General features: G+C 36.1%; 2 protein-coding genes, 1 long non-coding RNA gene and 1 pseudogene across 3 annotated transcripts; 2 read left to right on the top strand and 2 right to left on the bottom strand.

Moving 5' to 3' along the window:
• Positions 1-3,771: 3,771 nt before the first annotated feature.
• Positions 3,772-4,965, top strand: LOC114741394 (LIM domain-containing protein PLIM2b-like). Its single transcript, XM_028929648.1, has 5 exons — positions 3,772-3,971; positions 4,072-4,171; positions 4,281-4,306; positions 4,407-4,496; positions 4,590-4,965. The coding sequence occupies exons 1-5, from the start codon at positions 3,837-3,839 to the stop codon at positions 4,899-4,901; spliced, it is 663 nt and encodes a 220-aa protein (XP_028785481.1). The 5' UTR covers positions 3,772-3,836; the 3' UTR covers positions 4,902-4,965.
• Positions 4,966-7,062: 2,097 nt separating this feature from the next.
• Positions 7,063-12,791, bottom strand: LOC114741391 (uncharacterized). Its single transcript, XR_003739773.1, has 3 exons — positions 12,779-12,791; positions 12,689-12,693; positions 7,063-7,177 (listed from the first exon to the last, which is right to left on the bottom strand). It is a non-coding gene; the product is annotated as an uncharacterized LOC114741391 (long non-coding RNA).
• Positions 8,536-11,874, bottom strand: LOC114741390 (uncharacterized). Its single transcript, XM_028929645.1, has 3 exons — positions 11,635-11,874; positions 9,309-9,448; positions 8,536-8,935 (listed from the first exon to the last, which is right to left on the bottom strand). The coding sequence occupies exons 1-3, from the start codon at positions 11,765-11,767 to the stop codon at positions 8,897-8,899; spliced, it is 312 nt and encodes a 103-aa protein (XP_028785478.1). The 5' UTR covers positions 11,768-11,874; the 3' UTR covers positions 8,536-8,896.
• Positions 12,792-19,147: 6,356 nt separating the features above from the next.
• LOC114741389 (K(+) efflux antiporter 1, chloroplastic-like) lies at positions 19,148-24,354 on the top strand (annotated as a pseudogene).
• Positions 24,355-24,957: the final 603 nt, after the last annotated feature.

Here is a 24,957-nt window from a genome sequence, read left to right on the forward strand (position 1 = left end):
AACGCTGAGGTGGGGAAGGCGGGGGTGGGCCTCTTATACAGCTAAGCACCTTTATGTTACTCACCCCGTCCTCGTAGCGTTGATTCCGTGTGAGCACTGTGCTTTTGATTTTCCAACTCATTCATATCATATCACAACCCAACGCTCTTTCTTCTCTCTTTTCTATTCATTGATTAAATTTAAAATTGAAACAGTGTCTGTCTACAATTATACTGCCCAAAGGAGGAATTGAATTTCAAACCCTCTGATCTCCACTTATAATTTCATCAATAACGTCTTTATTATTATTTTTTGATAAAGTATAGGTATTCTCTTATTAGAGGTAATCATATTCGAGGCACTATCGGGTACTAAATGTGAACACCTCTCTCAGTAGGGATTCAAATCTTGGTTCGTCATATTATGAAGGACTAACCTTTTCTGCTAAACTCAACTCTCGTTATTATCAATAACGTCTTTATGAAGTGAAGTGAAGTGATTTGCACAGCTGAAAATATGAAGAGCGGTGGAGATGAAATAGGTGTAGGGAGGAAAGGAGGGCGGGATGCAGGGAATGATTCCTGGCGATTGCCGACAGGTAATACTGGTAAATGGTAATGGACGGAGGGGGGTGCCACGTATACGCAAATGAATGAATGAATGAATTTGGCCGCGTGCGAGGGCATCCCAGAAGCAAAACGACGGCGTAGCATGGGAATAAGGTCACGTCGTAACGGTTGCGGCGGGACCACAAATTTTGGGCTAATCTCATCGGCTGCTCAGTCTTTTGAAATAAAAAATCAAAGATGTTTTCGGGAGTAGGTTTATGGAATGGGGTGAGTAAGATGATAAAAATCTGAATTCTGAGAGAGCAAGCGCATCCATATGGATAGAAGAGATTTATAGTGGTCAGAAAGAAAACAGATGGTATTTGGTGTGCAACCAAAAATTGGGCATCTGATTACAGATCGGGAAAATCCTGAAAACCGGCCAGAGAAATCCTTAAACCCTCGTTATTATTAATACACCTGGCGAGGCGACAAAATAACTAAATACAATTTATAAAATATCACATGATCGATTTACAGTTCATATCATGTTTAGCTCAACGCGACAATGATAATTTTTTGGGGGGGGGGGGGGAATCGTAAAAATTTATATTTGGCCTAAGAGGATACCGTGGTAAATCATAGATGTTTCAAAATTTGACACGGAGGCAAGGCAATATTGCTGGCCAAGGTACATGGAGATTAGGGAAATAAAAGAGTGCATATAGAGAAAGCAAAGATGACAGGTAGTATGAGATGGAGGCAGGTGGGATTGACTTAATCTGTGGCCAATAATTATATATATATATATACTACCGGAGGAGTATTATATGGTTTATTGATTATTGATGGGTTGATTAATTGTGAGTTTGGAGGAAGCGCGAGGGTGGTGGAACCAGAAGAGTAAAGCAGAAGTGATGAGATGGCGTTGATGAGTGCTTCTCCGCCAATTCTGCCGCGTGGATGCGGTGTCCGTCTCGCTGCTTTCTCGTGTTTCGGCAACTCTTTATTATTGGTCTAATTGCGATTCCATTCATCCAATTCCAATTAACATATACTTCTCCACTCCAATTTATAAATCACTTTTATCAGATAAAAAAATCTTAAATTATATTAGCTCTTTATTAAAAAATAAAAACTTTCTAACTTTACTTATATTTAATATACACACCTTGAAAAATAACTACTTATATTATAATAAATAAAAAAAATAAAATAGTATATCCATACTAAAAATTTAATAAGAGATTAATAAAAATCTTCTCTCTCTGCTTTATAAACAGAGCTTACGCGTATGAATAAAAGAATGGTATCATACAATGAAACATAATGTGTCAATGTACAAGTTAGTAAATGGAACATTAATTCATGCATAAACCACATATAATTTAACAAAACATATGTATAAAAACATAAATTTGACTGATTGCTATTATTTTAACAAAAAAAAACGATATCATTTGAAACTCAACAAATAAAGCCACAAAAAAAATACAACTCAGTCCATTAATTCAACAATTATTCACAGGGGTAATTACATTCAATGCACTCCTCTCTTTATCTTCTTGTTCCCTCCACGCCATGCACTTGTTATCTTGCTTTTTTGCTCCATCCATCTATCTGTCCCCTCCGCTCCTCTTTTCTCAATATCACATTATTATTTCTTACAAACCGTCATTCATTCCTCTCACTATTATTTATATATATATATATATATTCACATTCATTTTCAATGTTGCCAAGCCATTATCTCACATTTTTATGAATTAATCTCACTATTGCAATATCTTGGACTTAATCATATATATATGAATCACAAATATAGTTTCACTTCTTCCTTCAACTCAACATGCATAAATCTACCTATACATTATGTATATTCACAACGGTAGTATTCTCTATGACTCCTGAATTCTGCTATTTAATTTGTTCCGCATTTTATTGCTCATTTTATTTTGTCATAGCCTTAGAAAAATAAATGACACCTTTCTTAATTTAATAAATAAGACTTGAAATTTTACCCCAAAAAAAAAAGCGTTGAAAACAAACTCCTAATTAACTCACACAAGTATATAATATCTAAGTACTCCCCCTTCTTTATTATAAGATCTAATTTTTTTTTAATAGGTTTGTCCCTTTTTATAAGATCTTCTTTGAGTTTGTCTAAGTATTTAATACAAAATTACTTATTTTACCCCTACTTTAATGCATTCAATACATTTACTTTTTTCATTTATCTCATTATTACTCTTACATTTACCCATTTATATATAAGGATATATTTTCTTAAAAAAATTATGTTGGCTACATATTAATTACTTTTACTAATTTTAACTGTTTTTTTAAACCATGTAATTTAGTTAAAAGTATATTATAATAAGAGATGGAGTAGTACACGATTAGACAACATTTCCACGCCTTGTTTGTGGAAATAATGATAAAAACAGTGCAAAAGTGTGGAGATGCTGTTTAGTTTTAAGCTAAAGTATACATTTAGTCCTTTAACTTTACGTAGGGTTTCAGTTTGGTCCCTTAACTTTAAAAAGTATACTTTTAGTCCTTTAACCCTGAAATTGTCAGTCTTAAATGATGATTTTTTGTAATAGTCATGGTTTTTTTAAAAATAAACTTAATATTATCAACATTCAAAAGCCCAATATCATCATTTTTTTGTTAATGGTTCTAGGGTTAAATGATTGAAAGTTTACTTTTTAAAATTAAAAAGATCAAAATAAAACCTTATATAAGGTTAAAGGATCAAAAGTATACTTTATCCTTAGTTTTATTATTAAATCATCACGGCCTCCATCGAAACACACGCCAATCAAAACGAGACTGTCCTGCTAAACATGGGAATATGCTTTCCTATTTATATATAAGACCGACCGAGCGCCAATATATGGAGTAAAAGTCAAAGTCATTTGAGAATAGTTATATTGGATGCATGGCATCGATTCGAGACGGACATTGAAAAGGTCGCATCGCCATCCTTCTTTCACTCAAAATGCTTTCCGTATTTGGCTCTCATGATATTTTGGGCATCCATTCATTGGCCACCCCCTGATTTACGTCATGTCTCTTCAATCTCATATAAAATGGCTTTTCCTCCAGACATTGTCTTAGACTTTGTCTGGGGGGTCTCTCTTGATTTAATTCATTCTTATTTCTGAAACTCAGACTTATTGGGTTACAGGGAAATCCCGCACTAGAAGGGGCAAAAAAACACGAGCAGGCAGGAAAGAAAAGGCTTGCCTTCAGCGAGGAAGGAAAACAATTAGAAAGAGGAAGATCAGATAAAGAGAAATAAAAATGTCTTTCACTGGAACTCTGGATAAATGCAAGGCTTGCGATAAGACTGTTCATGTGGTGGACATGATGACCCTTGAGGGTACCCCTTACCATAAGTCCTGCTTCAAGTGCAGCCACTGCAAGGGATTTCTCTCGGTATAATTTTAATGCCCAACGTAACACACCACATGCTGCTTCTTAGCTTGTTGTTAGAATAGTTAATCATTGAATTTTAATGCATTTGATGGATGCGCAGATGAGCAGCTACTCCTGGATGGACGGTGTCCTCTACTGCAAGCCCCATTTTGAGCAGCTCTTCAAGGAATCTGGCAATTTCAGCAAGAACTTCCAGTCGGGTAACTTGCATTATATTGTGTGCTTTTCTTTGTTCTTTGCTCCTTCAGTGGGAAACTTAGATATGCCTAACAAGCTGATATGCTGTGTGATGAACTCAAAATTTGGCAGCGAGGTCCACTGAGAAGAATGATCTGGTATGTTCACTATATATGCTTAATTGTCACGCGCGTTATCATATTGTGGCTAGAATATGGATTGAAATATGGATGTGCGTGTTTTGATGTGTATATACAGTCCAGGACTTCAAGCAAGCTGTCTTCCATGTTCAGCGGAACCCAAGACAAGTGCTCTGTGTGTGGAAAAACAGTGTATCCTCTGGAGAAGGTTTGATCATACGTACATGTTATGACGATTGAACATTGTGTTGATGATGAAGAATATGTAATATTGAGTAATGAGTGATGATGGCCGGTGCAGATGACGCTGGAAGGAGAGTGCTTCCACAAGTCGTGCTTCAGGTGTGCTCATGCAGGCTGCCCTCTCACCCATTCCTCGTACGCCGCCCTCGACGGCGTCCTCTACTGCAGGCACCACTTTGCTCAGCTCTTCATGGAGAAGGGAAATTACAACCATGTCCTCCAGGCCGCTGCTCACAAGCGCAGCGCCAGCTCCGGCACTCCTCCTCCCGAACCTGCTACTGAAGACGATGACGCCAGCCCTCATCATGACGACAAGAAGGACGACGACCCCAAAGATGATAAAGAAGAAGAAGAACAGGACCACTCTTAGATCATCTTCCTCCCCGTCCTTCTCCCAACCGATCCTAATGTATGCCTATTTTTTTTCGGTTCTTTTCTTTAAAGGCGGCCACCTAATGTTGTTCTTTTGTTTTGTTTTGTTTTTTTGTTTTTTTGCCTTTTTGTTTCTGTTTCCAATTTCACATTGGCTGTCTCACAGTTTTTTGGCCGCCGTGTTTCCACGGTAAATCCTGTATTCAAGCAAAAAATTGAGCAATAAATATGTTCTTTCATTCTTGTCATTCCACTCTTCTTTCTACGCTAGCTGTATTGGAAGCACAGAATCAAAAAAGGCTTGAGCACTCGATCGGCATGTTAAACTCACCTACTGGGAGTTGGGAATACCAAACTCCTTTTAACTTTAATTTGTTGTGCTTTTTGTTCCTTTTTTGAATGAAAATAGGATGTGTGTGTATAATTTTGTCTTTAGATATTCATAATGAGTATTGAGTAGAGACAAAAAAAGTTACTCCCTTTGGTTCTAAATATAAGACCCATTTTATAGTGTAAATTACACTACAAAATGGGTCCTAAATTTATATTACAAAATGGGTCTTATATTTAAGACCGGAGGAGTGTAAGGTAATTCATGAGAAATGTAATTAACAAGGAAAAAAGAGAGAAGAAAGTAAAAATGCAGCGCAACAATCTCTAAAAAGAATCCTCTAATTATTCTCAAGGGTTAAATATCCAGGTGATCTATAGAGCTGTTAATTAGTAGTATTTCTTGATCGTGGCATGAATCCAATTGAGTTTTCTAAGGTAACTTATCACCTATATTCACACTTCATGGCCAATTCTCATTCTCTCAACCTCTCTTTTTCCAATTGCTTCTCAAAACATGTTCTAGATACCCACCATGACTCGAGGGGCCATTCCATGACTTTGTTTTCCCAAGTATTAATACGATGGAGTATTATATAAGGCATGTGTTGGGTGTTATGTTGCTCTATTCCCTGCCACATCTCCACTTCATTCCAATTCTCCTGATTAAAATGAGAAAAAATATTTCTCCAAGTCCGAATTGTTTTAAGTCTCTATAATTTTTTCCTCATTTCTCATGCTTTTGATTTGCTCCATCTAAAGCATTACTTCTTTTATTTCAACAAATATATTTAGAAGACTCAACCCGTCTAAAAATTACTTTCTTTATTTCAAAGAATATATTCAGAAGAATCACGAGTCGACTTACGGATTAATTGTGTTGAGATGAACTTAATATTGTTAAACTCGTTAGATGACAAGGAGAAAAAAATGCTAATCTGAAAAATTATATAATTGCTTGATTATAAAAAAATCTCACTTCCCTAGGAAAACGCACAAGAGGGAGAAGGAAAGGGGAAAAATATTAAAGCAATGAACCTCAGCAAAATTAATATTGTTTGGACTAGCTCGTAGTCCAATTGAGCATTTCTCGAAATAAAAAAGACCAAAGTTTTGAATGAGATGAAAAATCACAAAAGAATAAAATATAAAGATCCACGGTGATATTTTCCTTGTAAAACATAAAACTAACCTACAGTTGATCCTCAATGTCGCCTTGGGTCAAATTAAATTAAATTTAGAATGCAGCAAGTGATGCAAACCAAAGTCGTTCTCTTATTGGAGCCAAACATTAACTAAGTTCTAAATTAACTAAAAGTCAAAATTGCTATTAAAAGGTTTTTTTTTTCCAAATTTAAAAACTACTTTGTAAAATAAATTGAAAACAATTCTAAATATTTTTTTTGGATTTTTTTAATATAAAAAATTGAAAAGATAATTTGAAATTGAAATTGAAAGAAAATTAATTAAAAAGTAGCAAATGAAAATTTTGGATTTTAAGGAGATATGACATAATGCTTCTTGGAAAATGGAAATTGGGTTATCCTTGCTCAAAATGATCTGGGAGTTATTTTGTTCACTAATTTAAAATCAAAATCTTAATCACTGATTAAGTCAAGCAATTTCAATTAATAGATGTCCTAAGACTCTAGCTACAACTACCAATTAAAATTACCTTTGAAAACCGATTAGTGTGCAATTAGGATTAGATTAATGCAATTCGGGTTTCTATGCAAAGAACACTCAACTTGAGATATTCAATAAGTACCATACAATTATAACATTCATCCAAACTATGAAAGAATAGCATAACCATATAGAACTCCAAGCTGGATATAAATATAAATCTCAAATTGCAAAATCCAATCTCAATCACAAAAATTCAATTCTAAACTAAGAATTACAACTAATAATCTCAGAAAATTTAATTAAATAATATCAATTCTAACTCAGAAAATCCATTACTCAATTAAATTAAAAGAATTGAAACAGAAAAACTCCCCTAATTAACTCTAAAACTCCCCTAATTAACTCTAAAGCTCAAACCCAATACTCCATCTCCAAGAAGCTCGATGAAATTAGCTGGACATGATTTCAAATTTTGCAACCACAGATTTGAAATGCACGGTAGCCATGGATGATCAGGAACGTGATACTGTCAGGCCGAATACAATGACAGAAGCAGAAACAGGGCTTGCCGGCGGCAATGGCTATGGAATCACGACTCTGATGGCACGGTGGATGAGAAGAATCAGTTGAAGGTCGCTGCCTCTGCCGAGCTCTGTTTCCAACTCCCAGTTCTCACCGCGTTGAAGACGATGGGGACAGGGGAAGGTGAGATGGGATGATAATGATTGTGGGTGATGGTGAGTGGAGGTAGCGTGTCGTGAATGGGGGGGTGGAATCCGTGAGATGATGATAAGCGTGGATGGGTGTGGCGTGTGCGTCGTGGAATAGGGAATGGAATGCGTCCTCTCCTCCTCGGTCACACACACACACACACACATATATATATATAAAGATGTATAATAACAAGCCTTGCCGCCACTGTTCCGCCCTTTTCTCCCTCCAGGAGGTGATAATGGTGCAACCCTAAATTCAAACCTTGCAATATCTCCCAAATTTTCTATAACAAAATCTAAGATAATGTGATATGATATATTTTTTTCAAGAAGATCAATCAGTTAAACTAAATCATAAAAATATGATATTTTTACCCCTTTTTAGCACTATTTTCATCCAATCACAATTAATCCAATTTAATCATAATAAATGCAATTAAACCCAATTTAATTGATAAAAATCCCAAATAAGATATGGAAAATCAATATAAAATCAGGATTTATCAATAGTATAACACATCACGCTAATACAAATTGAGATCTTGAACTTGTGTATAATACTCTTTTAGTCCTGAGGGAGTGTTTGGATAGAAACCAAACCATGGTTTCAGAAGTGCTTTTACAGATTACAAAGTAAATATGTAGAGGAGGTTACCTCGTTTTGCGAAAAAGTAATTCTAAAACCTAGGTTTTGGTTTTGCCAAACACCCCCTTAATCTTTAATATAAGACTTATTTTATAGTCAATTTACACTACTAAATATGTCTTATATTAAAAATTAGAGGGAGTACATCACATTGCAGTCTCCCTCTGCCGACATTGCACTTTGAGAATAATTTGTATGATTTGCTCCATTTCATTGAGGCAGGAAATACTCAAGGTAAACTAATGTTTCTATTACATACTGAGGGCTTCTTTTTTCCGGTATAAAGCAACATACTAGAAACAGCATCAGCTTTCTACTCGACAAAATGATTTATTGCAACAGCATGAACATTCCTGAGAAACTCCTGAAAATTAGGAAATGCTCTTTAAAAAAAAAAAAAAAGATAAAAAAGAAAACTTTGCAAAAAGCAATTTATTTTCTGCCAGACATGACACAGCAGGAGTTCACAGGAGGGGAAAACAAAGGGTAATAATGATTGTGAATCAAAGTTGCATCAATGATGTTCGGCTTTCGCTTATGAAATCATGGGAGAACTACATCGTACAAAATTGGGTAAATCTATTTCCCAACAATAATCTCTGAGAAAACCCAGCTTCATCAGCCACCAGTACCTCTCTAACTACTCCGACTGCTGCAACATGTGGAAACAAAAAGCTACTTCTGTTCCTGATCCATTTCCTGAATAGATACGTGCTGCAAGATAATGAGCAAAATTATCAGACAGTCATCCCGCGGTTGGTTCCCAAAACAATGAATATTTGATAGTCGATCATTTTTTCTTTTCTTTTCTTTTCTTTTGTTTTTTTTTTTTGGGGGAAAAATTATATCCAAGGACTCAGATCATAACAAACAACATTAGAAGCCCATTTAGCATCATGGAAGAGATTTTGAAGGAAGTGAAAACGGAAGTAGAAGTGGATATTGACTGGTGGCCTTTACATGTATGTATGGTGTGACAACAGAAATATTTTTATTTGAAATTTGTATTCATAATATGCAAAGACTAATATGCCCTTTCAATTTTTATTTTTAAAACAATCACAAGGAAACAATGGGTTCATCCTACCTGAGCAGGAATCTCTGAGGTCTTAGGTGACGCAGGCTTGGCAGATGATCCATTGAAAAGATAAGAACATTCTGTGTACGCAGATCCAATTCCCACTCCAGCTCCAAAAGCTACTGATGCCCAGCGAGTCACAGGACTCCCTAGCACAATAATTAGAGTAGCCAGATGAATTTAATATCAATAGCTTGCCTTGCCATGGTCAGATCAAACCAATTAAAATTCGTTATACTTGGAACATATGCTTGTAATCTGTAAAGACAGATGGTGCCTAGGAAATGATCATGGATTTTGTATTCAGATACTAGAGGCACCCTCAGCAGGAGGCCTCGACACCTCTGGCTAATTATGGCGAGGGGCCTTCATCCAAGTAACTACATGGCATTGCTTTTTTGAAGGAAGCAAGGCACCTCAGGCGTCCTGCTACTCTGGTCCCGTCGAAACATTAAAATGAGAAATAAAAATTGGGATTGGGATTAAGAAAACTTATTCAAAGAGGGTTTAGCATGAGAGATTGCTTGTTATATGGGATTAGACAAACTCATGTAAGTGGGATTGGGGAATACCATCTCCCCTAATAGTATTCTCCAATCCCAACTCCATGGGTTTGCCTAATCTCATATAACAAGCAACTATTTATACTAAAAACTTTTTTTAATGATTTTTCTCAATGGCATTCTTCATTTTCAATATTTCGTATCAAACAGGACCTCTAGGTTTACTTCACAGAGGGATGCAACCTTTAAAGCCCGCCCAACAACTCACAACCATCAAGTTTAATATTTCAAACGAATGATAACAAAACATAGGCAGTCATTTTGAAAGATTATCATTCAGGCTCTTCGTCATTTAGGATCCTGTCAACAAAGACAAGCTAAACAATAGCCTTGCACCACCAGAACGCTGCAAGGGTCCATGGACCATGAGAGACAGTACAACAGCCTTCCCTCACAGCACCACTGTTCACTTTCTCTTTTAAAAAAACGTACTCTTCTCCATTTCTTCGGCTCTGGAACCCTTCTTTCTATTTTCTTGAACTCTGTTAATTCACAACTCAGCCTACCCTTCTCTCCCTAACTATTCATCCTTATAAACTTCTCTTTATTGGTTATAATTATGCTCGAATAGTTAGTTTCAGTGCCAAATATATTAAAATAGGTCATACTCATTTATTTTCCATATATACAGAATATTTCCAGCTTTTCTTTTCCTTTTTACCCATATCTTAGCACCTTTTGTCCCACAGGCAAGGGCTTTTCTGGCACCTCTTGCCTTAAGATGCTAAGGGCCCGGATCTAAAGCCTCAAGCGTGCCTCTTACATCTGTTCTTTGATGTGAGACTACAAGAGAGAGAACATATTTTGAAACCCCTCACCCACCCCTTTTTTTTTTTTTTTTTTCCTTTTCTAAATAGAGGCTTGCATGTTCTAATAAACGTGCTCAATGACCTCACAGAAAGAAATGATCATAAAACGCTAACTCAGCAATGTGTAACAGTACTCCTTGGCTCAAACGCTAGTATTTATCTGGTGAACTGATTGTGAGGGGCTCCTTCTCCCTTTGACTCGATCTCAGAGTGATTAAACATCTAGTTGGGGTTTCTGACGCAACCATAGAAAGAAGGTGGCTTCCATCATCAAAGATGATACACAAAAATGTTCTATCAAATAACAAACGATTATGGCACTTCCGTCCAGAATCGGATCCTAAAAACGCTGACAAGTGTGAATTTTAACATTGAATCGTATTCTTGTATTTCATTTTAAGTGGAAATCCATATAGAGGAGGTGCAATCAGGCCAAGCTAAATTTAAACCTGATTCAGCCAAACCTGCCACGCCCCTCAATTTTTTATGGATAGAAACTAATCCAATCCTAATTTGTACATTCAACTCAGCAAGACGAAAAAGGAAGCACTTAAAAAGAAAGTAACTGTTAAAAACCGCCTGTGTTTTTTCTCACCTTCTACCAACATGATTCACAACTGAAATGAAGTAGGATATTTCAGAAAAAAGCAAAGCCAGTCTAAAATCCTACTTCAAATCCAGTTGGCAACCAAATGAGAACTCAGAAACTGAATCATCAGAAAAAAAAAAAATGAAGAGAAAAAGGGAACATAAAGTACAAATTTGTCATATTTCACAGCGCTAGAACGCCACAAACACGCCCGCGGAAGAGTCGGAGAACGAGAAATGCAAAACAGGCCTAACCTCACAGCCACTAGGAGATTGAGGATTTCCAATAGACAAGTATTCACAATAGCCTCACAGAAGGAAAATGAAGAAAAAAGAGAATGATGAAATCAGGAGGGATAAAGAGAAGGAACTAACTGAAAAAGAGGAGACCACCCAAAGCACCGACTAACGAAGAGTGGAGGGAGCGACGGATAGAAAGATCAAGGCAAGCATCCCATTTGGCATTCAGATCGTGTGGTGGATGAATGGCCTCAGTGTGATCAGCCATTTGAGTAGGAGCAACTATCTCTGCTGCTTTTTCCCCGCCTCTATCGATTTGTTCCTTTGTTTTGTTAGGTATCTGTGCTTCTTTCTACCCTCTTCTTTGAGGAATGAGCAGCGCAGAGCGAAGAAAGGTACTGTCGCTCGCATCTCGCCACGTGCGGTGCTCTCACGCTGTGAGAATTAAGAACCCATACTTTATATTATAAATTCGGTTTAAATTATTTAAAACTTGGAAATTATAACTATTTCCTAAAATCAGTTTTATTATCTTATTTTTGGGTTAAGTTTCTTAAGATATTTTAAAATTTGTAACATTACCTTTTTAAAGTATTACTTTTTTTTTGAAAAAATTGAAAGTTATACATTTATTAAACTTTACTTCTAGTCCTATACATATTTAGAGTTTATATTAAATATAAACATATGAATTTTAAATTTGGCAAATAATTTTTTTTGGAAAAAGAAGTGACCGTCAATAATATGAAAAAGGGCATAGATAAAAAAGTTGAGAAAAAAATATTTTATAATAATAATCGTTTTATATCCATGATTAATAAATCTTAGGGATTTAATTGGTATTCATCTTTTGGGGGGGGGGGGAGAAGAAGACTTGGTTAGTTATTTGTGAAGTTTCCATTTCAGCTGCTTGTGCATTTGGCTAGGACCATTTTTGGACTTTAAAGGTGAAAATTTTTAAAGATAATATTACGTCAATTTAGATTTTAGAGTAACCAATACTTTTAAAAATTACTTCAGACACAAAATTTTAAACCGTTTTTCAATTAAAATGTCAATCGGGAACAAAACCTGCACTTGGCCAATATCATTAAGACTGCGTGATCATGTGCATGCAATAAATCATGCTATGGGTCATGAAAAATGCTATCTTCTAATGAAGATAGAAGTGGATCACAGCTGTGGTTACTTTTTCTTTTTTAACTTTGAGTCGGAGCCTGGTCTTGAAACATGGAAAAAATCAGAGTGCAATAATAATGTCAATAATCATGGGAACAACAATTTAATTGAGATAACATAGTAAATACAGTTAAAACGAAAGATGAAATAACAAACGTGGGACATCAATAATGGATGTTACAGGCTGCTTCTACTTGAAGCATTTAATTTAATCGTTATCCTTCGAGCTTTTAATTTGTCCAAAGTGAAATCATCATTCATAATCTTGAAGACTATAGCGCAGCTCTCACCCAAAACCAAGGTTAGCTTCCGAGTCATTAGATCACACACCATGATGAACAAAACAGATATAATTAGGAGCAAAACTATACAACCACAAGGTTTACCCACTCTATGCATTAGGTGCAACAACTGTTCTTATAAAACTCACTTTAAGGTAGTCAAACTATTTTTTAAAGAAAGTTAACCATCATAGAAAAAGATAATTTTTAGAGCTATGAAAATCCTATAATGGTTAAAAGAAGGAAATGCACATTCACAAACATCTCATCTTTGAATAGGTTGCACCTAACTAACATGGTTTCATAATTAAGAATGCCCTTGATTGCACAGTTACCAAAACATGAAACTAGAACTGTTTGGGCCTTGGACTCTGGAGTCTAAAATTATGCAATCAACGACGAGCACAAATAACCAGATACTTTCTAGTGGGTAAATTACAACACATTCCCAAAAAAAAAAAATGCCGTGGGGCTCCATAAATCAAAAGTCAATATTTCCAGTAAAAGCATCAAAAGCAATAATCCTAGAGGCCTTCGGCCTTCTACCACCATACTCGTCATAAAACAGTTAATCAAAAGTATTTAATTACAAACCAGAGTGTATGAGCCCTAAGTGGTAATATACAAAATATCATCACAAAAACATAAAACAAAAGAGGCTATATAATAGGTATCACAATCGCCTCTAGACCTTTCCCTAAGGTACCAATATTGAAACTATCACCTAAAATACAATAAGAACCACAAGGTAAGACAAACGCCTCAATAACCGACATTTCAACTTATCATACATATTAGTATGTGCTCGTGAGATGTTAAGTGCGATAAATAGAAGAAAAGTCACAAAAGTATTAATTCAATAGTTTTCATAGCTCATTAGATTGTAAAATACCATGCAACCTCCCATCAGGCCATCCGAACCGCCTTATGCCCTCTTACATATCTATCCATGTTACTCGCCACTCAAAAGCTCATCGAACATGTGATGATGGCCGGTCAAAATCCCTCGAGCGCATGATCGAACCATGGGTCTTTTCCCTCATCATATAGATGGGGTGTCGTAGCCCCCTGTTGAACCAGTGGGACAATTGCTTGTTGAACTAGTAGGACAGAAAGTGAGCCAATTATTATATACCAATGAAGGTCTTACTGCGTGGTAGGATATCTAACCCATTGCCAATCTAAACCAATCATTTCAACATATACATCACTGGGGTTTTACAAAATAATCAAAGTCATTAAATTTATGCGATGCACATCAATAGGATTAAAATCCTAGATAATGCTTTCACAATTCAATAAACAATTCTCACAAGGCAAGTTCTATTAAATGACCATTTTTATAACATTATATCATTTTTCAAATCATATAAATATACACATTTTATAATTTCTCACAAACACACATTAACATACATAATAAGTGAAAAGTGGTTACTTCTCGCTAAAATAAGAAGAAGAATATACCACAATAACCCCGGGTTTGAGCCACAAATTCACAAGCAGTCTACACAAATTATGAATACCAATCAATACCAAAAACCACGAAAGTGGTTTAGTATAACAAGTAGTAAATGTCCCAAATCTCTAGGTACCCAAAACTTATCGAAACCATAAATCAACCCATTCAACACTATATTTAGTGTCACAATGACTCAATTAACTTATCTAAACCATTCCTTAATCTCAACTCACACAATTCAATCAAAAACCCCAATTTCACACTTAGTCTTCAACCTCAAAATACCCATTTGAGCAATTCAACCTCTATCAATAATCTAAATTGATTAAACATTAATTCTAACTCATATTAGCATAACCTAATCACGAAAACTTATTTCCAATCTCCACGTTAACATTAACCATCAAAATCCTCAAGAAATACCAAATCCTAAGGTCAAAAATCTCTAAAACTCCAAATACAAGAAATCTAAGCTGGTTAAACACTTAATCTAACCCATATAACTCATTTAAACTTAGATTAATGATCAAAACTTCAGCCATTTTGAAATCCTTAAGAAACCCCAAAATCCAACTACTTCAAAATCTAGAAATCTAATAGAAATTGATAGAAATCAAGTCTAAGAAGCTTACTTGAGTGTTAAGAGCTTGAAAACACTTTCAATGGGTTGAAAACACTTGCCCTAGTAGAGCCCAGTTGTTCTTCTTTCTCCCCCCTTTTGTTTTTCACATCTGAAATTTGATTTAAGAAGATAGATTTCAATGCATTTGCTACAGCAAACATTTAGCGAACGTACTTTGCATTGTTTGCTATAGCAAACATTTAGCAAAAGACACAATGAGCACTCTGTGTTGTTGGTTATGGCAAACATCTAGCAAATGTCTAAATAGAAACATAAAGCAAGAGGGTCCAATTTAAAAAATTCATAACTAACTCCATAGATATCTAAAAACTACAAAATAAGCCTCTTTAAAAAGTTTGGGATGTTTATTTTCCAATGCAGGAGTGATTGCTCAAAAGTTCATTTGACCTTTGAAAATACCCAAATTACAAGGCCACAAATTATAATATCTAGAGATAAGACCTCCAACTATAAATCTTAGTATTTCTAAGCCTTCTACTTTCAATTACTTAATATCTAGCTTCTTTTTCTTAGCAAAAGCTTAACTCTAAATCTCAGATTAAAACTTAGGATGTTATAGTTGGTGGAACAAACTCACCAAGTCAATATGCTTAGTACAGTACGTAGACATGGAGAACTATGCCTTGCCATTTTATAATTCAGAATGATCAAAGGCATAACCATAAGGTCCACACACAGGCAAGGGGTCCATTGCTGCCTTACAGGACACAATCATAAACATAATCCGTCCTCAAGCAACCCCACTTCAATATATATTCATTTCTGTTAATCATACATATACAGCTCCGTTCAAAAAAAAAAAAATCATACATATACAGCTATTCACAAGCATCTCCATGATCACCAAAGCAATATATATATATATATATATATATATCTCCATTTATCAATCTCTCAAGTCTCAAGTCACAACCATTTCAATATTAGCCGCAGTATATATATTCACTGATCTTGTCACCCCTTCAGAATTATATGCTACCAGCTAGACAGGTGTATATATACACGTATGCTTTGAGAGAAGAATAAATTTCACAGTTTATTATATATATGCATATATATGATAAAGTAATGTTAAAATAACTTTGATGACCTCAACCTTTTATAGCAAGTCACCGCCTTGAAAAGTCGCTTTAGTCTGATATGTGTTCAAGTAACAAAATTTATCTAATTTCCTCAAGTCGCAAACATAAGGTTGGAAGTGGCAGTTAGCCACAAATTAATAACCTCCTATATATCCCCATTCCTTCCTACACATATACCCCTCACATTTCATTATGTCAAAACCAAGTTTGTGATCCGGCGCTAGCAGCTGGGCCGCAATTTCCTTCTATATCTGAAATTTAAATAATAGATTTCCTGTTCGCCATGATTGTAAATTCGAGTCGTCATGACATAGCCTGCTGGACAATTTTTTAAGAGCAAGCATCGCAGCTAGAATTTCCTAATTAGTTCCAAACACCCACAAATTCTCAGAATGAATAATTCAAGCCATGCATTGATTAACCATGCACTAAAACTGTGAGGGATGTTACAATGGCTTTTTACTTTTGGTTTCACGCACTTTTTTGTAAGGGGAAAAAGGATTTACAATGAATGTACAGCAGAAGAGGGTGGTTGTCATTTCTGTCATGATGAGCTTCGTCTTCTGCAGTAGGCGGGCGTTTAAACCATCCTTGAGCAAGCACACATGTATACATATATAATGGCATTCTTATTGTGAGGCTTTTTTGAACGTTCCTTTATAGCCACAGGGACCTTCCTTCCCCTTGATAATCTCATATGGCCCTCACTAGTTATGTCAAGTTTCATGCCATAATCTTTCTTTTCTAAAACTCTCTGTCCAGTTCATTAGGGTATCCGTATCAGAGGTTTCACATTTAGGGTATGTTTGGCTCAATGAGAGGAAGGGGAGGGGAGAGATTTTAATGGAGGGAAGGGGAGGGGAGGGGAGTGGAAGGATTTTAATATCACCTTGTTTGGATTTATAAAAAAAGAGGGGAGGGGAGGGAAAAATATTTAATATGGACAATTTTGCTCTTATTTTATTTAAGGCGTGGGCATAATAGTCACAACATGACAAAATATAAACATAATGGTCACAACATGACAAAATATGAACATAATAGTCATAATATGACAAAATATTGCCTTTTCCCTCCAAATCCTCCCAATTTTGGAGGGGAGGTTGAGGAGGGGAGGGGAGGGGAAATTTTAAAAAATTTTCCCTCCCCTCCTAAAATTTGTGTGTTACCAAACAAGGGAAAATGATTAAAATCCCTCCCCTCCCCTCCCCTCCCTTCCAAATCCCTCATACCAAACACACCCGGACAAATGGATTGACAAAATTAAAGCATAGAGATCTGTACATGCACGGTGCACTACTAACATCTATGAATTGGCCAAAACCATCCAAAAGCATCACGAACCTAATTTACGGAAGATATAAAGAACCATAATAGTATATCAGTATTGGAAAAACAATCAACATCAATCATGATCAACCAATGTCAACCACTGGTTAAATATAAAATATCAAATCAATTAATATATTTATATAATTATTAACATATACAAAAAGTAATATGTCTGTTTTATTAATATATATATATTATGCAAATGATCGATGTGAGAGGCAGCTAGAGCACGCAGATACCAATTAAGTTTATAATTATGGATGGATGATCATGGATCCTATTTGCAAAGCTTTCTTAATTAGGATTCATTCAAATGAAGCAGATATTTTATTGTTATTGTGTCGCATTCAGGCGCAATATAAAACACAGTTTCACGCGCGGATGGCAGCGATGAAACCGGTCAAGAATATCCTATGGGAGCCCGGGGGGTTTGACATGATGGTAACTTTAGTCTTTCATATAAGAATCAGTTGATTAATTTGAGTATATTAAAAAAATTAATTAAATTAGTTGTTTATAATAAATATGTATTTTTTTAAAAATATCTTTACTAATCAAATACATTAGATAGAACTACTTTTATTATAAGAACTATTTTATAAAAATAGATAAATATGAGGGACAAAATAGATTGAGATTTTATATCTAGAACCAAAATAAAAATAAAATAAATTTTTATATTAAGGATTGGCATACCGTAGGCAATCAGGACGTCCTAGAGCAAATAAGTGGCCCCTGGGCACTCCGCAGGCCATGTCTTGATTTTCCTGATATCTCCCAACACAAACCCCAAAATTAAATACTATCTCCGGTCCTAATTATAAGAGCCAATTGACTAATTTGAGGAGATTAAGAAAGTGAGTTGAGTTAGTTATTTGTCCTAAATAGGTGTTGTCTTTCCTAAAGTATTCTTGTTAATCAAGTGTATTGACTAGAATTATCATTGACTACAACATATACGCGTATGGAAGGTAGGGGTATGACTTGGTATTGAATACCAGTACGTCTCACACACACACACAGTGTTTCAGTATAATCCCGCTGAGTATCGGAAGGAGGACGTACGTGAAGTAGAAGAGGATGAACTCAAAGGTGTCCTTAATGTCCTACTATTTCTTAGAGCATTGGAATACACAAATATACACACACATATATAAAGAAACTGATGCGCAATGGACCATCCAAGATATCATCAAATAGAGTCTATTTCTAGAAGCAAAAAAATAAAAAATTATCATTATCAATTTTTTTTTTTATAGTTGTGTTTAGAAGAATATATGAATTGAATGACAGAACAAATAAAACCATAAAACAAATAGAAAAATTTGAAAAAGACAATAAAAACGGTTCAGACACCCCTGGCTTAGATAACAACCAACAAGAACCATAGCAATTGGCATTGATCCGCCCCGATTACACCGCAGCGAGTGACGACGAAATCCGCCCAGCCAAGAATATCCCCGGAATATATATCCCAAGCAACGGATCTGAGTTCCCCCATCAAGGATATTTTTGGCAATACACTAATAACTCCTCCGCACGCCACATCTTCTTCCGGCTTTCCTTTTCCGTCCTCCCAACTCCAAACAGGCCAGAGAAACCGAAATTATAAAATAATAAATTACTATAAATTAAAAAAGTCGTCCTCTACATACCATTTGCATATGGCTTAACGCTGCGCATATAAAAAATCAAGTGAAGCTGAGCTTTGACGACCCCGACGGTTCATTCGGCCTCTTCTCCCATTCATTTTGCAGCTTTACTCCCATCCGTAATCGGTTCTTTTACTGTTCTTGATACGTATCGAATTCGTCGTTTATGTAATTTTTCGTTACTCCCTCTTCTTCTTTTTGTATCCTACATTTCTGCTGCATCCAATTTTCAGCGTCGCTGCTAAAAATGAATGCGTCTTATTTTTCTTCGTTCCGTTTAGTGTTTCTGTTTGTCATTGGGACTTTTATTTCCTTCCTTCCTTTCTTTTTTCATTTTCTTTTTCTTTTTCTTTTTCTCAGGTGACGGAAGAATGGCTTATTAGTGCACACAAGATGTATTAAATAGTGTTCCTATCGTTGAATACTGGGTTCTGAAGATCACGCAGTTTTGACATGGATATAACTTGCGGCTTACCGCAGTCGAGAATATTAGATGGAGGGATCAGTTACAAACAAAATTATAATCTCGGTTCTTGCATGACATTCACAAGATGTTTTGGTTGTGCCTTCCTTGGCAACTCGAGTACTGTTTTGAAAGCGCGGTTTAGTGGGATAAACAAAACTAGTAGCACTGCTTTTCGCAATGCTAGCTTGGTTTCCGTGGGAGAGTTCAAAGTTTCAAATATGAAGAGAACCTGGAGTAGTAAGAGAAGTGATTTTTTAATCGGATCCAAAGCAATTTGGGTTAAGTGTCAGGGTAATGATTCTTTGGCTTATGTTAATGGTAATGGTCGTAATGTAGATTGTGTGAAAGGTTCCGGTGAGGAATTGGGATTAGGGCCTACTTCTAGTGCTGAACTAACTGTATCAGTGGAAGAGGAAGAAGGGGTAAATGAAGTAGAAGAAGACACGCATAGTGTGGACGAACTGAAAGAAATATTGCAAAAGGCCTTGAAGGACTTAGAAGTTGCAAGAGTAAATAGTGCCATGTTCGAGGAGAAGGTTAAAAAAATTTCAGAGACTGCAATATCTTTGCAGGATGAAGCATCAAATGCTTTCAACAATGTTAATTTTACTCTTGATGCTATCCAAGAAGTTGAGACTGAAGAATGTCTGGCGAAAGAAGCTGTTCAAAAAGCAATGATGGCTCTTTCGTTGGCTGAGGCGAGGCTACAAGTGGCCATAGAATCTATGGAGGTTGCAAAAGAAGAGCATGATTCTCCACATGGTTCTAATGAGAGTGACGAGGACAATGACTTAACAGAGGAGGAGAAAACACTTTTGGCTGCTCAGGAAGATGTCAAGGAATGCCAGACAAATTTTGCAAATTGTGAAGCAGCATTGAGACACTGGCAGAATAGAAAGGAGGAATTGCAGAAGGAAGTGGAGAAGTTGAACGAACTTGCTGAAAAGGCACAGCTGAATGCATCAAAAGCAGAGGATGATGTCACAAATATAATGCTTTTGGCAGAGCAAGCTGTTGCCTTTGAACTTGACGCTACTCAACGAGTAAATGATGCTGAGATTGCCTTACAGCGAGCAGAAAAATCCGTTTCAAGTCCTGATGTTGATACCACTGAAACCATACAAGTACAAGATTCTGAGGGTGTTCCTGAGGAGGAGAAAGCGGTTCAAAATTTTTCTGGTGATTTCATTGCTGAAGGGGATGGAGATTTGCCAATTGATGATGAATCCTTGCTTCAGAAGCGATCACGAGATACACTAACTGATAAAAACAGCCAAAGTTTGGTGGAGTCAGCTCACTCTGATTACCTGAGTGATCATGAGAATGGACAGTTAAGCTTAGAATCTTCTGTGGAAGCTGAAGCAGAAGTAGAGAAATTGAAGAATGCTGTTCAGACAAAAAAAACAGGACACGCCGAAAGATTTTACTAGAGATAGCTCACCTTTTGCTCCCAAAGGATTATTAAAGAAGTCATCCCGTTTCTTTTCTGCATCATTCTTCTCTTTTTCTGAAGATGGAACTGAGTTCACACCAGCATCAGTTTTCCAAGGTTTTGTAGAATCTGTACAGAAGCAGTTACCTAAGGTGGTTCTTGGGTTATTGTTAATGGGAGCAGGGTGTGTATAATCTTGCAGAATCTTCTTTCTTTTGTTTCTGTTGCTTTTTTGTTTCACTCTTTTAGAAGTTGTTCGCACGTGCTGTAGTTGCTAAATTATACTGTATATTATAAAATAATGGAACTAGTATAAAATATCATAATAATGACATTTGAATATTTTTTTGTGCCACTTGGAACAACAGTGTCAAGGCATTCTATTTGCTTGGTTATCACAAAGTAGCTCCCTTGACACCAAGGAAAGAACGACATAAATGAATGCAGCACGTTAACTAGGCATGAATCTGTTCCAAGCAGCCATTGGAACTAGCTTGTTTAAATGCTGATTTTGAAAATAAAATTTATGACGTTGAACTTCATTGAGTTGTTATTTTCTTGGCCCTAAGTATTCCTTCATCTTTTCTTAAATATGCATAAGTTAAATATGAAGGTAACCTATATTCATCCAGTGATGCAAATTTTTCACAGGGTTGCCTTTTATGCCAATCGAGCAGAGAGGAGCTCTCAGCTCTTTCAGCAGCCAGAAGTCGTTGGAAGCAGTGTTGAAGAAGTTTCCTCAAGTGCAAAGCCTGTGGTCAGACAACTTCAAAAGCTTCCCAAGAGAATTAAGAAAATTATTGCATCATTACCTCAACAAGAGGTATGTTTTTCTTTAAATAATAAATTTTCCCTTTCTCTTGCTTGGATTCAACTTGCTGACTTTTATCTTTGTATCCTATTTATATCAGGTGAATGAGGAGGAGGCCTCTCTATTGGACATGCTATGGTTATTGTTGGCAAGTGTTATATTTGTGCCTATATTTCAAAAGATTCCTGGAGGTAACTCAGTTGCCTTGTTTGTTATTGAACATACTCTGTTGAATTAAAGCAAAGTTGTTCATCTGGAACTTTAATCTTCAACGTTGTTAAAATGAAAATGTGATGCAGAGCTAATTTAGGCCACTTTTCTAGATTATGTTTATTTCCTTGTTACTATTTGTTAGTTTTGCTGTGGTATGTTGATAGTAAGTGGAGGCAGTGGTACTTGAAGCAAATTATGAATTCAATAGAAAAATTTTGCTGTTGTCATCTGGATTTTGCTTTGGGTTTGGTGAAATTTCTTTTAGAGGTATATGTCATAAAATTAATTGTCTGACATTCACATCTTGTTTTTGTGATGCTGTGCCTTGCATCTGCTTCTGAGTTTAGGGAGTCCTGTTCTTGGCTACTTGGCTGCTGGTATCTTGATTGGGCCTTATGGTCTCTCCATCATCCGTCACGTTCATGGGACAAAAGCAATAGCTGAATTTGGAGTTGTCTTCTTATTATTCAATATTGGCCTGGAGGTTTAGCTTCCCACAAGATCATGTTTTACCTACCTTATTATCGTTATCGTAATCAAGAGCAAAAACTAAAGGTTTTGAATTACTTGTTTAGCTCTCTGTTGAAAGGCTGAGTTCAATGAAGAAATATGTCTTTGGGTTAGGCTCTGCTCAGGTGATTGAGAACTCTGTTCCCATTCTTGTTATTACTGTTCACTGCAAGCTGCATTTTACCATGCTAGTCATGTATGGAGCATTGATTGTTGGCATGTTTGAATTCAAATGCAGGTGTTAGTGACTGCTGTAGCTGTTGGCTTGGTGGCTCATTTTGTTTGTGGTCTCCCTGGCCCTGCTTCAATTGTTATTGGGAATGGTCTGGCATTATCATCCACTGCTGTTGTTCTGCAAGTAATATGATCACTCTCTGCCGTTTTTTTTCCCTCCCTCCCCCCCCCCTCCCGGGGGGAATCTATACTCTTTTCAGGGGCTTGTGACTTTGGTATAACCTACAGACTGTGGTGAATTTGTACTCCAGCTAAATGCTTCTATATCTTTGACATTCTTTTTTAGGGCTTTCCACCTTTAAGAATTAATTGGAATTTTTTCTGTTGTAAGCATCTTTTAATGAAAGAAATATATCTTAAAATGCCTAGCAGAGCCTGTATTATGTCAGTTTTCCCTTAGTGTAGATTGCTCATCTATGAGTTTAAATTACGAGAGCTACCATAGCAGTGTAGGATGTGCTTCTTTCTAGCTTTTATTTTATGTTTTAACATCAACAGAGTCTGTCAGGTTGCACTAACTTCTGTGAACATGTTTTACAGGTACTGCAGGAGAGGGGTGAGAGCACATCTCGGCATGGTCGAGCTACTTTTTCTGTTTTACTTTTTCAGGTTAAGTTTTTATCTTCCATTGTATCTGACAATACTTAAGGAATTTCCTGGTGAATGATTTGCAAGAGTAAATCATTATTGGGGTAATCTGTTTAATGAATTTTGTCTTATGCATGTCATATGTTTCGTGGTTCAATATCTGATACTATTAGAAGTGCCTTCTCACTGCACTCTTTTGTGGTATTAATCTGTTAGAGTGAGCATACAAATATGTTTTGCTTTCCCACAGCATCCGCTACTCTGGGGCTTGGGGCTTAGCTGGGATAGGATCTAACAATCCACTAAGAGCTCTTGTCAAATCGTTTGAGGATGGGAATAATTTAGTTTAGAGGTTTATTGTACCAGTGGTCCTATCTGCTCTCTGAGGAACTTTGAGGTTTATGTTCTTGAATGGTTTCAAAGGCTGCAGAAGCGGGAGCAAGCTGAAAGACTGGCTGATATTTTTGAGGGAAGTCAAGATTGGCCTAAATGGCAGAACTCAACAAGAAGCTCCTATCCCAGAGGGAGAATAGGCATTTAGTCTCAGTCTTGTTAGGAGGGCATTTTCTTGCTTGTAAGCTAATAGGAGGGCCTTTAGTTAATCAAAGAAATGATTTTGGAGTCTTGTGTGATAACAATGATGGAACCCTGATACTAAATCCTATAGATCCATGATGTGGTATTTAGCTGTGCACATTTTTATGCTTGCAATTAAAGAAGCTTAACAACCTTTTGAGTGTGTTATTCGCTCAAGATCTTCAATGAGAATCCTTTTTTTCTTCATTCTATCTGGTCAATTGTTATGCCCATTTGTCATTTCTGATTTTGATTGTTAATTAACTTCAAATTTATTGGTTGATCTTGCCAATTTTGACCTATATTAACTATTTCTTTGCTTTTATTCAGGATTTGGCTGTTGTGGTCTTGCTAATACTCATCCCTCTTATTTCACCAATTCTTCCAAAGGAGGGTAGGATTTTCTTTCATTCCATCTTGTATTAAGACGCTTATTTCATGTAGTCAGATGATATGTCACGATGGGGTAGAAGTAGAACATTGTTATGTGGTATGAACAGTGCCTCATATTTATTTGGTAACTTTTTTTAACTTTTTTCTTGTTTATTGCATCAGCTTATAACAAAAGAGGCAAATTTTCTTTATCAGAATATTAATTATTTTCTTCCGTCAATCATGATATTGTTTTTGATGTATATTATGAAGTTCTTAGGAGAATAGAGGGAACAGTCGCAGATCTGAAATATCCACTGACTTGTTTAAATTCTGATAAGAGACTGCAAATAAATAGGGGATAATAGGAGACAAACCTCCTTATGATGAATCAGAAATAAAATAACCGCAGTTAACACTTTTAATAACTCCAGATCTTACTGTTTGTGATATGGTCTAAACGAGGACAAGAAAGTAATAACAAATAAAGGTGCAAAATCGACGTTAGAATATTCACCAATACTTCCCTTCAGGCTGGAGAGTAATCCTTTAGCATACATAACTTGCTAGTAAGATCTCCGATCTTCTTCCTTGGCAGAGTAGTGGTTGGGGATCAGCAGCTTCC

Source organism: Neltuma alba, unplaced genomic scaffold (genome assembly GCF_004799145.2).
Source record: "Neltuma alba isolate B1F8T4 unplaced genomic scaffold, ASM479914v2 tig00003390_pilon, whole genome shotgun sequence".
Taxonomy (NCBI): Eukaryota; Viridiplantae; Streptophyta; class Magnoliopsida; order Fabales; family Fabaceae; genus Neltuma; species Neltuma alba.